At 39.8% G+C, this 13083-nt stretch overlaps 5 protein-coding genes across 7 annotated transcripts; 2 read left to right on the forward strand and 3 right to left on the reverse strand.

Moving 5' to 3' along the window:
- The first annotated feature begins 76 nt into the window (after positions 1 to 76).
- Positions 77 to 4321, forward strand: LOC6562303 (ankyrin repeat, PH and SEC7 domain containing protein secG). 3 transcript variants are annotated; one of them, XM_001988981.3, is made up of 3 exons: positions 77 to 538; positions 1848 to 3107; positions 3773 to 4321. In XM_001988981.3, exons 1-3 carry the CDS (start codon positions 316 to 318, stop codon positions 4132 to 4134), a joined length of 1845 nt encoding a protein of 614 aa, XP_001989017.1. In that variant the 5' UTR covers positions 77 to 315; the 3' UTR covers positions 4135 to 4321. The 3 variants fall into 3 exon arrangements, with proteins under 3 accessions (XP_001989017.1, XP_032591706.1, XP_032591707.1); XM_032735815.1 differs by lacking the exon at positions 77 to 538 and adding an exon at positions 1292 to 1532; XM_032735816.1 differs by lacking the exon at positions 77 to 538 and adding an exon at positions 1670 to 1778.
- Positions 4322 to 4331: 10 nt separating this feature from the next.
- Positions 4332 to 5888, reverse strand: LOC6561517 (ankyrin repeat domain-containing protein 39). The gene is made up of 3 exons (XM_032735817.2): positions 5786 to 5888; positions 5175 to 5381; positions 4332 to 5115 (listed from the first exon to the last, which is right to left on the reverse strand). The coding sequence occupies exons 1-3, from the start codon at positions 5886 to 5888 to the stop codon at positions 4877 to 4879; spliced, it is 549 nt and encodes a 182-aa protein (XP_032591708.1). The 3' UTR covers positions 4332 to 4876.
- A 133-nt stretch (positions 5889 to 6021) lies between these two features.
- On the reverse strand, positions 6022 to 6459 carry LOC116805232. The gene has a single exon (XM_043214440.1). The coding sequence runs from the start codon at positions 6457 to 6459 to the stop codon at positions 6022 to 6024; it is 438 nt and encodes a 145-aa protein (XP_043070375.1).
- A 177-nt stretch (positions 6460 to 6636) lies between these two features.
- Positions 6637 to 9123, reverse strand: LOC6561516. The gene is made up of 3 exons (XM_032735820.2): positions 8711 to 9123; positions 7140 to 7243; positions 6637 to 6860 (listed from the first exon to the last, which is right to left on the reverse strand). Exons 1-3 carry the CDS (start codon positions 8790 to 8792, stop codon positions 6660 to 6662), a joined length of 387 nt encoding a protein of 128 aa, XP_032591711.1. The 5' UTR covers positions 8793 to 9123; the 3' UTR covers positions 6637 to 6659.
- A 1033-nt stretch (positions 9124 to 10156) lies between these two features.
- On the forward strand, positions 10157 to 13078 carry LOC6561515 (reticulocalbin-2). Its single transcript, XM_001988978.3, has 5 exons — positions 10157 to 10335; positions 10425 to 10954; positions 11794 to 11941; positions 12112 to 12568; positions 12634 to 13078. Exons 2-5 carry the CDS (start codon positions 10732 to 10734, stop codon positions 12832 to 12834), a joined length of 1029 nt encoding a protein of 342 aa, XP_001989014.1. The 5' UTR covers positions 10157 to 10335; positions 10425 to 10731; the 3' UTR covers positions 12835 to 13078.
- Positions 13079 to 13083: the final 5 nt, after the last annotated feature.

A 13083-nucleotide genomic window follows, 5' to 3' on the forward strand; every position in this document is an offset into this window, starting at 1 on the left:
ATATCTTAAATTTCGAACTGTATACAGGGTAACTTCAAGTCAGTCACTCTCTCGCTCAGTCTCTCTGTTGCTCTCTCTCTCTTTCTCTCTCAGGCGCGCTCTCATTCGACGTGTGCCACAGCGGGTGGTGGGTTTTTTCAGTTTCAGTGCCTTTGGGTTGGTTTCCGTCCGGTTTCAGTCTCTTTTCGTGCGCTTTTCCCGACAGTGTTCAGCATTTTGGACTGCAGCTGCTTTGTCCTTTAATTTTCATTCATTTTTGCAATTTGCAGCTGATTTTGCTGATTTTGAGTTGCAATAGTTTCAATCAATGGAAATATGCTTTCCTATGATCTCAACGAGCGTTTGCTGAGTGCCGTGCACAGCGGTGACTTTGGCCAGGCACTCAACTGCATCATTGACGGTGCACAGGCCACCTATGTCTCGTCCACGTGCGGACGGACAGCTGTTGGCACCGCTGCCCTGCTGGGCGATGCCGAACTCCTCGAGCTACTGGTGCAATCCTGCGAGGAACCGCAACTAAATATTTTCCCGCAGAGCGGTAAGTTGGACCGGCTGAAATGCTTGGAATGGGATTCGAGGCGTCGTTAATCGAGTTCATCGTTCATGGTTCATGGGCAACAGCTGGTCGGGCAGAAAATCAATTAGGGGGTTGTTGCCAACGTCTCAAATCCGCCCCCGAAAATTCTCCTTTGTTCCAAGAATTTTAAAATTGTTCATATCAGCATTGGAGAGCAGTTTTAAAACAACAACATTCAGTAAACAACTCTTATATTGTTTTCTTTCTCTACCCTTGCAGTGAGTATTATGTATGTTGAAGAAGATATATCCGACAAAAAATTGTATATATATTCATGATCAGTAGCACTAGTCGAGTCAGTTGTAAAGATATCTTCACAAAACTTGGAATATACATTTTTTGCTGCAGGCAGTACATATTTTTGAGCTAGTCCGATCAGATAACTATTTTATATAGATAACTAGATAAGCACCTACTTGATTTAACTAAATTTATTTATCATTATTTTAATCAACTTATCTAAAATCATAAATTTAAAATTCTACGCACTAAATTTTTGTAATGATTAAAGAAAAACAATTGACCTAAAGCCAGCAAAAAATATATTTAAGCTCTAAGAAGATGTTATCAAAAAATCAACAATAAACCAAATCTTTAAATAACTGTTAATATTATATTATTTTTTGTATTTCATAAAAAAAATGTTTTCTTATTTTTGTAAAGTTAACGTTCGATTTTCAAATCAATAATTATAAATACTTATTCCGGAATATGAAAGAGTCAATCGAGACTTGAAAAAAAAGAAAACAAAACTTTCAAAGGAACTTTTATATTTTTGCTGTACTAGAACTTAAGATTTCGCTCAGACTTTTCTTATCAATTTCCCACTAAATGATCTTCAGCTGCATTGAACCTTGACCTTTGTAGCATAGTGTTGCTGTGCTGTCAATGACCCAAATACATAATGCATTTCGACGCAAAGAATAGAAGGCCAGCAAGAAAGATAAAAGTAAAGGTAAAACTACAACGAGAACCGGTTGAATTATTTGACTTTCTTTTGATAACATCCGACGAAAAACTTTGAGTGCATCGTAAAATATATTTTGGGTTTTGGGGCCGTCTCAGTGCATTTCTGGAGTTCAAGTAGACAAGCTGCTCAAGAAGAGTGCGCTGAGTGCTCAGCTCAGCTCATAACTTCTTTGCTGACACTTGATTGACTGTAATTCTTTGGAGAGCAACTGAAAAACAAAAACACAAAAAAGTTAAATATAGATTGTGTATCTCTTCTAAAAATACATTTACAACAAGTACTTGGTTTTCATTATCGCAGCTCACACGGATAACCTGGAGATTGAGAGCACGCCCGAGGGCATGGAGAAGCTGGAATGGGTGGATGAATTTGAAGGCGAAAGCTGGTCAGAGGGAGAAGGAGGCGGAGGCGGTGGCGGAGGCGGAACAGGACTCGGCGACGATTCACAACTATATCATTATTATGCCAAGACTTTTGAGAATACGGGTGAATTTTTGACGCAGTGCTGCCTGAACTGCCGCCAACAGGATCCGCATTTGTATGACTCGGATTTGGCCACTCCGCTGCACTATGCCGCCGCCTGGGGGCATGCGGAGTGTGTCCGTGTGCTGCTCAAGCATCAGGCACCCATCAATGTGGTCAACAGTGAGGGCTATACACCGTTGCATGTGGGTGCCGGTTATGTGGAGGTCACTCGGCAGCTGATTCAACATGGTGCTCTGGTCAACTCCCGCACACTGAGTGATGGCAAGACGGCACTGCATCTGGCCATCGAGAATCGGAGCAGCGAAGCGGCTCATCTCCTGCTCCAAACTAATATCAATATCAACGAAACGGATGACGAGGGTGAAACTCCGTTGATGACGGCGATTGTGTGTGGCCTGCAGGAGTTGGCGCGGGAGCTGATTGAGCGTGGTGCACGCATCAATCTGCAGGATAAGGATGGCAGTACGGCGCTCTCGTTTGCCGCCCTCGGCCGGCATCGAGAGTTGGCCAAGCTGCTGCTGGAGAGGGGTGCCCGGCGGCTGCCCTCCCATCATTTGCTGCATCAGTGTATGGGTCCGGATCAGGCGGATCGGGATATGGTCGAGCTGCTGCTCCAGCATGGCGATAACTTGAGCTTGCGCGACTGCGAAAATCTAACGCCCATCATGCTGGCCATACATCAGCAGTTGCCCGAGATGCTGGAGTTCCTCTTGGATCAGGCGGTGGAGCAGCGTCGCTTGGGCCTCTATACGGATGCTCACGACGAGGGTTTGCTGCTCTTTGCCGTCCAGCAAATCGAGGATGTCGATCAGTTTCGTGCCATTCTGCGTGTCCTGCTGGCCAAGTTGGCCAGCGCTCGACGGGATCTGTACTGCTTCAAGGCGCCCACCTTTGTCTGTGGCTTTGTTTACAGCGAAACACCGTTGGCCCGGGCCATCGGCCTGCAGCGCTTGGACATTGCCCAGCTGCTGCTGCGCGAGGGCTGCAATCTCTCCCAGATCTGTGGCGAGTATGTCGTCGAGGAGCTGTGCAACCACTGCTCATCACGCAGTTTGGCATTCGCCAAGTTGTTAAGTAAGCCTTAGATCTATACTTTAATTTGTAATACCCCGCACTCTCTTAAAATGAGTATCATGGTTTTGTGCAAGTTTATGTAACAGGCAGTGGACAGCTTCGCCGATCAATTAACGATTAATCAAGATCAACAGCTGATAGTCGATATAGTCATGTCCGTTTGCGAATTTCAGAGACTATTACAGCTGGAGACTTCAAATTTTGAATATAAGTTCTCATATACCCCTGGCAGATCAAGTTTACTTCATTTTATTTGCATATATCGATATATATCGATTTCCAATTGCAGTAAAATCTACAATTTAAACTGCATCGTCTTCTGATTGATGTATATTATACATTGGCATATTTTTGATCAACTGTACAAAATTCATTAAGATCGGATAAGCAACAGCCAAGTTATATTCGAAAGTATATGCTCAAATTGATCTCATTACTACCATTTAGGAATATATATATATATATATATATATATATATATATATATATATATATATATATATATATATATATATATATTTAATGATAAGAAATTAAAGCAATTCTACGGAAAATTCTTAAAGAGAAATTTGGCATTAATAATAGAGCATATCTAACAGCTGACTGCAGGGTATATCCTGGTAAAATTGCGATTATATTGACCTATGCACTTGGTTTACTTCCAGAACATATTGGTTTCCGATTTCCCCCGCCCACCGATACGAGTGACGAACTGAAGATCACAGACCCGGCCCGTTGGGCCTTCGATCAGGATATGCGTCAGTTGAGCACAGAGCCAAGGACACTCCAATCCCTGTCCCGCCAGGTGATACGACAGCAACTGCTGAAGGCGCTCCAAATGAATACGAAACTCCATGTGAAATATTCGCCGACGGCGCAGAGTTCGACGATAGCTCGCATTGTCGAGGAGCAGCTGTGCATGCCGAGTACCCTCAAGAAATATGTCAGCGATTTTGCCGAGATGCCCATGTTGAGTGGCACGAAATTAACCGGACGGATAGTCCGATCCGTGGACTCGTGGGATTAGCAACGAACATAAATGGCGCGAGAAATGTGTGCAATTTCTAGTATTTATTTAGTATATGTGTGTATGTGTAGCATAGATAGAGTATCTGTAGTTTGTATATTGCCCCCCTTGGACTTTGTAGCAAGTGAATTTTAAATATTTCTAGTTGAACAACAGTTATCCAACAAAAACAACAACAAGAACAACAGCAACAAAAATAAGAAGAAAAGTACACAATTAGTATTTTATGGGCAAACTAGTATTTACCATATTTCATTACAACAATAAGAGGATATATCAATGATGTATACATATTTAATATATGTAATCTGTATGTAAACTATATGTATTTTTTTAATATGCATTAGGCTCGAGACAATGCCAAAGTTTTACATCTTCTCAAATGCAAATTTCGGTTAACCATTGCAATAATTCTACTTGAATTCGTTTTCATTAGAAAGTTATTTGAATTTCAATTTTTTTTTTTGTTATTTTTTTGTGTTACAATATAAACAAATATTAAAGAGATATGAAACAATTTTAAAAAATATGCAGAGGGATATTTGTTTCTTTTGTTTTTAAACATTTTTACGCTTACACTTTACAGTCTGACACGATATATATACTAAGAATGAATTAATTGCCCTATAAAGCATATATATTATATATATGATAACAAATACCATAACAATTTTGGGTTCAATTTGCTGCCAATTGGACATTAGATCAAACTTATAAGGCTACAAAGGTTTTTTTTTCTAGTTTAGGGCTTTAGAAGCAGCTTGAAATCATCATTGGCATTCTCCATAATATACTCAAATGCAATTTTGTCTTTCTCATCCTTGAGTAGCTTAAGGCCAGGCTCCTTTTTCAATAGAAAGCGACACACCTCCAACTGTCCCCGCAATGCGGCACGATGCAACGCACTCTGTCCGCTCTCATCTTGCAGCAACAGATTAATCTTTGGCTGCGCTACCAGCAACTTGACAATATTCAGGTGGCCTGCAAAATGTGTGTTAAGCTTTAGTGTTATAATTTTGAAATGGGAATTGATTGCTTACCCATCATGGCCGCCCGATGGAGTGCTGTGGCCCCGCCCTTGGTCACTACATTCACATCCACCTTGCCTTCGTCGAGCAGCAGCTTGCAGATTTCCTCGTTGCCATTGCGTGCCGCATAATGCAGCGCGGTGTAATCGCAATCATCGCGCGCCATTGCCTGCCCCTTCTTTATAAACTCGCGCACACGGTCCACATCGTTGTAGATAGCTGTGGGATAAAAGGCACAGATCAGTAAGTATATATGATATAGATGTGGTGTTCAAATAGATGCCAAACCATGTTCTACACTCGGACAAAAAGTCACTCTGAAAACTAGCAAGTTTTTCTTGTATTTTAGAAATAATTTCTGAATTAAGAAAATAATTTTAACAATCCAACAAAAAAAATCTAATATAAACGTGACTTTGCTTGCCAAAATACTAAAATTCGGTTCGATTTTTTTGCAGAGTGTATAAAAAATTGCCTTTGACAAAAATTTGACAGTGGAAAAGTTTGTTTGGCTAGTGAATAAAGCCTTGCTAATCAATCAGACACGCCCTTGTGTGTTCAGTTGTGAATCAGAGTGTGTTGTAGCAAAGGTATTATTTTGTTTGTGTAGTTTGGCGGCTCACCTGCATTCCAAATGCCTCTATCGAAATCCATATCGCTGAGTGTTTGCTGTGCCGGCAGCGATTGCTTGTGGCACCTGCACTTATCGGGACTATGCTGATCCATTTTTGTTATTTTATTTATTTAGTTTTTTTTTTTAGTTTTATTTTGTTCGTCTGATGATAAGTATACTCAGCAAATGTTTGTTGAGATGATGATGATCGAAGATGAGTTTTTTTTCTTAGTTTTTTTTTTTTTTTTAAACCTCACGTTGCATAGTCCAACAGATTTCGGCCTCGCCGCAACTGCAGACAACCTTGTAGCTGAGCTGTGCCAGGGTGTTCAGCATCACCATCGGTGGCACTGGGATCAGCACACCATTCACACACGGCTTGACCGAGAGTCTCGTGGATAACGCCTGCACTTCGGCCTGATTTAGGCCAAAAACGGTGCACGTATAATCGTGTAGAGAACCCTTAACGGTGACGTATGCAAAATTACCCTCGGTTTGGAGAATGGGCACCGGTATGGTTACAACATTTGTGGCACAACCAGCTGCAGCAACTGTGGCGCCAAGGGATGCCGACGACGGTTGCAATGCTGCTGGCTGCTGTTGTTGTTGTTGTTGCTGTTGTGGCGTACACTCGCAATTTGTTGATGATTCCTTTGGCGCTAGCGCTGCCTGATTATCGCTCATACTTTGCTCGTTTTTCACCAATAACTACAAACTAAAAAAAATTGCGAGGCTTTCACAGGAAATGTTTAGGTTTTTTACGTTGCTATAGTTTTCTTTTTTGCCACAAACAAACACATGGATACACACACACAGATTCACACAGAGAAAATAAAAAAGGAGAGAAAAATACACTATGCGAAGGGAGTTGATGCGTTAAACATTTACTCGGGCGAATCAACTTTGTGATAGTTGGCTAAACTGGCCGCCTCACGACCAATATTCGATAGATTCTCACGGACAACGGATACGGACTCGGATTCTGGTTCTGGTTCGTCGAAATCCTTGCGCATCGTCCACATATACTCGTTGTAGTCCTGCTTAACGGCCGTCGATGAACTGGCCACAACGCGAAAACCCAAAATCTGCAAAAATAAAATACAACTAAAATTAGTCATGTTAAAATTAATTTTTTTTTTTCTATTTTTAAGTGGGCTGGACGAGTTTCACATATTTGGTTATGCGAAAAAAAAAAACAATAAAACTGCTTTAATTATGTAAATTGGTGGCTAATTGGTAGAATTCGAAATTTCGAACTTGAAATGAATTCGACTTTCAGTGACTTCGAATCAGAAAGACGCGCTTACTTCTGCTTGCCGTGTGTTTATGCCTATTGGAATACTTATCCGAAAGTGATGACTTACCTCTAAGGCTGACAGAATGCGACAAGGATGCACTAAATAGACAATTGTGGACTCATCGCTGTAGCCGCCACATGAAAACTTGTTCAACTGCTCGATGTCGTCAGCTGCAAAAACGTCAAAAAAAGAATATTTCTTGTTCCGTTAAAAAGCTCTTATCGTAATTTGTTTTTTTGTATTCTACTGGGCTTAATATTGTTTAATTTGCGGTGTTTATACAGTTAAGACAGAGTATGACAGGCGCTCAACAAAGATAAAAACAAAATAATAATAATGAAAATCGCTGTTTGGGGAGCAGTGAATGACGTCAGCCCCCCGGCCGCTTTCCGCCGGACTCTGTGTGTGTGTATTGGGATTTTGTTTTATGTGAATGCTTGTGCTAATTAAACAGCAACCAATTCCCTAGCGTTTTTTTTATTTTACCATTGTTTTAACAAAAGTGCAACGAAGCTTATTTATTTATTTATTAATTTGTTATGAAACATATACAGCAGCTATGGAAAAATTACACAGTGCATTGACTTTTCAAAAAAAAAAAAAAAAAAAAAACATCTGAAGTAAATATGAACTTTAAATATGTCCAAATCTGTGTGCTAACATATGCGTGTGTGTGTGAGTGTTTGTGTGTGTGTGTGTGTGTGTGTGGGAATGCCTCACCGTACAATAATCTACAGGCAAAATTCAACCGCACTCGGCGCGAAACAAAACGAAACTGACTCAATGTGCGATACAAACCACAATACAACTAAGATAGAGAGAGAGAGAGAGAGGGGGAGAGTGTGTGTGTAGGGAATAGAGGGAGAGAGAGAGTTTTAGCAATTACTTCCTTCTCATGCACTCCGATGGCTGAATACTCTCTCCCAATGAGTTCATTGTTGAACGTTTGCCAACCGGTTTTTTTCTTAAAAATTAGCGTAAAATGAGTAAACACCAATTATTGTTGTCTCTTTTCCATGCATAATAATAGGAAGTAGAGAGAAAAAGGTTTGATTGATAACAACGAAAACAAAAAACATGTGTAAACAAATTTATAAAATGCAACTTATTCTCTTTGGCGTTTTTGCAAATATTTGAGTGTTATTTTTAAGGCTATAAAAACAATCGATAATCACAGGTGTGCAAATTAACTGTAAATTACATTACAACCGTTGCTCATGCGATAGATCAACAGTGATAAGTGTTAAGTGCAGCATGTACTCATTTTTTGGATGCCACTGTAGAGGAACAGGCAATTCACATACACAAAGTCCAGTCAAGGACGGACCATTCAAAAAGTATGTGTGAAATAGTGGAATAACCGACAATAAAAGAAAATCAAGCCAACACTTAAAATTTTGTGGGTGGTGTGCATGCGTGTGTGTGTGTGTGTGTAAGTGGATACACATGTGACGAAGCCCACTTAAATTGTGTCGCACAATAAAAAAAAAACCAAACAGACAACTGCCCATCAATATTGAATCGACAGTGAAACCATATGAAATATAACTGTAATAAGTGTATCGGTATCTACTGGGACAGTGGGAGTGAGTGAGAGAGAGAGGGAGCTCTACTTTTACTTGTCATTGTTGAATTACCTTTCAAGCCAGAGACGAGCACACGCCATGGATATTTGTGACTGTACGAGGCTAAATTACCTCGTATGATAATGTACGGCATTTGATATTGCTTCTTCTTCTATTTTGTATATTTTTTTGTTTAATTGTAGATTTTAACTATTAATTAGATGCGGGCGGGGTTCGTTGCCAAATGTAAACCGGTTCAAACTCGTCGAGACCGAAAAAAGTGACAAATTTTGTAGCACGACCAAAAGCTAACTGCTGTGCCGACTGAAGGCTGGCTCACGACTGATTTTCGTTTGCGGAGCTTTGCAGGTTTTCCCGTGCAAGTGTTAATAGTAGAAGCTGTTGTTGTTAGTTTGTTTGCGTTTGCTGTTTATTATTAATGGAGAGCTCACGTTGCGTCGCTCTCTCTCTGTAAGGGTTAGCAATGATTGGATTAAGCCACAAAATGTAAGCAATGCGCACTCAAATAGATCAAAAGAAAAAAAACCAATCCCTCCACAAACAATAACTATGGAGAGAGTTTGAGATGGGAGCGTGTTGAAAAAGTGTGTACGAAGAAACATGTACGCTCAACACACAACTTACACAGTTTTTTTTATTGCTTTTTTTTATTATCATTTTTCTTTTGCGCTACTGTAAGCAATTTGAAATTCATTTTTGCAGTGTTTTTTATGCTTGTGCCCATTAAACACGTCATACGCTGTAGTCAATTTCTAACTGCGTATTAGTGTCACGGAAGAAAACACGATACGTTTCCCAACTCTAGAAAAAGCCACACACACGCACGCACAGACACTGACCAGTTGCATGTTTACAACTCCATACAGGCTATAATTACGCCTGGAAATACTAAGTTAATATATGCATACACAGTTAGTCAAAAATAGAGCCGGTCAACAACTCCAACGCAAAAGCCTGCTGCTAATTGGCACCATAAACATCCATCCACTTACACACACATACATATATACATTTCGGCTGCACCCTTTCGCTTGTATCCTTTATGCGTGTTTGGCGCACACAAAAAACAAACAAAAATAAATAAATGCGCGAGTCATAAATGAAACGCTACATTTTAGTTGCTGCTAAATGATGTCATTTGAAATTAATCACAAAAATCGTCTGCTGCCTTATTTTATTTCCTTGATTTAACTAACTCACCTTTGCTGCACACACACACTCGCACACACACATATACACCGACACAGTTGTTGACTGTCGGAATGTGTTGTTCGCTTCAACTGGCGTTTAATTTTGAACTTCTATGTGTTTACTGTTTATGTTTTATCTAACAATCCGCGCTATTTGGCGAAAATGTTATTTTGCAATAACACAATTGCTAGTGATGTGTCCATCAATCGATTCACTGTTCCCACTAGCAATGCAGAAACCAGCACCGTAGATATCGATATATCGATAACATTATTTGCTGCACGATTGCTGCGAACAGATGCGTTCGCTTTGACGAGCCTCCCTTAAGTAAATAATTGTTTCAATGCTTGCAATTATAATATAATATAATATAATATAATAATATAATGCGAATGTGACATTAATGCTCAAATGCTCAGACTGCACAGATTTATTCGATTATGCGCTGTATGCTAACAAATACGTGCGAAGGGCCCAAACAGCTGGTAAGCTAAACATATAATTTGGAATGTGTATTGGATAAACATGCATATATATACATATTATACATACATGTATATGTATATAATTTCAGGTTACGCAAATTCATTGACTGGGTTCATTGGAGTTCAATAGAATTGCCTTTTTGGCTATTACGTGTCGCGCTGCCGGCTACAATCTCAAGTGCCTTACTACTGAGTGTGTTTGAGCTAGTGTGTGTGTGCGTGAATGTGTGTGTGTACACACGCAGCATCCCACATCAGAAGATTCCACCAAATACAAATTTCTCAGTCTGTTTCGGACGTGCAAACAGCGAGCAACAAATAAAAACGTTAAACGCAAAGAATTCGTTTCAAGTGCCATATAAACAAATCAAACGAATCAAAAAATAAATAACAAAAATGCCCAGAAATTTATCCATATGGCCAATGTTGCTGTGCACACTTGGAATACTGGCTGCTGTCGGACCCATGCCCGCCATCGGAGCTGTGGCGAATAGTCACAAGCACGAGAAGCACACGAGCAAGGAGCGTGTCAAGGACGGCATCTTTATACCGAGGGATGCCCATCATCATGGCGATGATGGCGAACACAATGTGGAGTTTGATCACGAGGCCATTATAGGTAAGGGTGGATGATGCTGCGACCGGGTCGGGGATGGTCTGACTCACGTATTGCTTTTAGATCGCAACATATGGTATACACTAGCAAGGGGTATTTACATTTTGGTCATGTAATTTGTTGCAGTCTAACAATTCCACAAATGATATTCCTAGATATTTAACTAAATACTATAAACCTTGAACTAATTTTTCATATTGCTAACTATAGCTCTATTTTTTGTCTGTTTAATAGAGAGGCATTTCATTTTCGTCAAACCGAATTTATTTTTATGTTTAATAAATTATGGTTTTGGTTTTTTTTTTTATTTCGAGGTTTCTTCACTGTTCATAGAAATCATAAATTGCTGCTCATTATTTACATTTAATATTTGGGATTTTGTAGGAAACACGTCAATTCGATTGCCTGTTGTTGTTTCTATTGTGTGCACACGTGCTCTTCGTGCTGTGTGAATGATGACCATTTGTTATACCCTGTAATTATTAGAAATGGTTATAGATGGGTGTCATAAAATTGATCTTTGTAAAGAAGAGTCAATCTGGACAATTAAATGTTTATAGTAATACATGTATTATTTTTCAAGAAGAGTCAATCAGAATGCAATAAAGTTTAAAGAGTTTAAAGAATACTTAAATCATTTTCCAAGAAGAATCCATCTAGACATCGATTTCAGTTCTTTAAGTTACGCAGCAAAATGTATCCATAGAAAGCAGCTTTAACAGGGCATCGTCTAGTCGATCTGCCACAGATTGGATCACTCTTGTTTTGTCTTGCTTAATGCTCTCAGCGCTGTTGTTTCCCATGCTTACACATACAAATTTTTTATGTTACCCCCAATAAAGGCAATACGAAAGATGCCCAGGAATTTGATACACTGACACCGGAAGAGTCCAAGCGACGCCTGGCGATACTTGTCCGAATGATGGATTTGAATCATGATGAGTTTGTCGATCGGCACGAACTGAAAGCGTGGATATTAAGGTCCTTTAAGTGAGTGTTGTTCGTTGATTAACCTGGCTCAGCTAACCCTTTGCTGCACATTTCAACATCCTTGAAAACTAATGCCTTTCTGCTAAGCCGCCTGCCAGCAGCATGTCTTTGTGTGATCCAAGTCGTTAATTTCCATATTTTATAATAAATGTTTTCTTATGTTTGCACAGAAAATTATCAGAGGAGGAGGCTGCGGATCGTTTTGAGGAAATCGAACAGGATCAGGATGATTTGATTAGTTGGAAAGAGTATTTGCAGGACACGTACGCCATGGAGGATGAGAACTTCAAGAAGGATGTCATCGACTTCGACAGCTACGAAGAGGAGCAGCGAATGATTAAACAAGACAAGGAACTGTTCAATGCAGCCGATACCAACAAGGATGGAATGCTCAGTCTCGACGAATATGTGTACTTCCAGAATCCCGAGGAGCATCCACATATGTTGCCGGTGCTGCTGGAGCACACGATGCAAGACAAGGATCTCAATCATGATGGCAAAATCGATTTCCAGGAGTTTGTCGGCGACTCGGCCAAGCATCATGACAAGGAGTGGCTAATCACGGAAAAGGAACGTTTCGACAAGGAGCACGATGCGAACGGCGATGGCGTATTGACAGGCAATGAGGTAACCATAAACCTCCTTGATTTAAGACCACTTTGAGTTTAGCTAAAGTCTAATTTTCTTTGTAGGTAATCTCGTGGATTGTGCCGAGTAATACGGTCATTGCCGATGATGAGGTTGATCATCTGTTTGTCTCCACGGATGAGGATCACGACGATCGTTTGTCCTATCTGGAAATCCTGAACAATTACGACATATTCGTCGGCAGTGAGGCAACCGATTATGGAGATCATATACAAAACTTACAACACCTGACCGATGAGCTGTAATCCAATTTTCAATTTGTATTCATATCACGAAAACTGCTAGAGAATCTGTGCTTAGTATTGTATTAATTTATTAATTTAGTTAGTAAATATTCTCGTATATATTTTATTCTTGCAAATTGAATATACATATTTTGTATTCGAAAGTTTGCAATCATAAATATTTATTGTAGTAATTTAATATAGACACCAAAAAAAAGAAGGAATAATCTACAATATGAATACATAAATAATTTTTACTAAATTATTTGT

Source organism: Drosophila grimshawi, unplaced genomic scaffold (genome assembly GCF_018153295.1).
Source record: "Drosophila grimshawi isolate 15287-2541.00 unplaced genomic scaffold, ASM1815329v1 contig_1377, whole genome shotgun sequence".
Lineage (NCBI taxonomy): Eukaryota > Metazoa > Arthropoda > Insecta > Diptera > Drosophilidae > Drosophila > Drosophila grimshawi.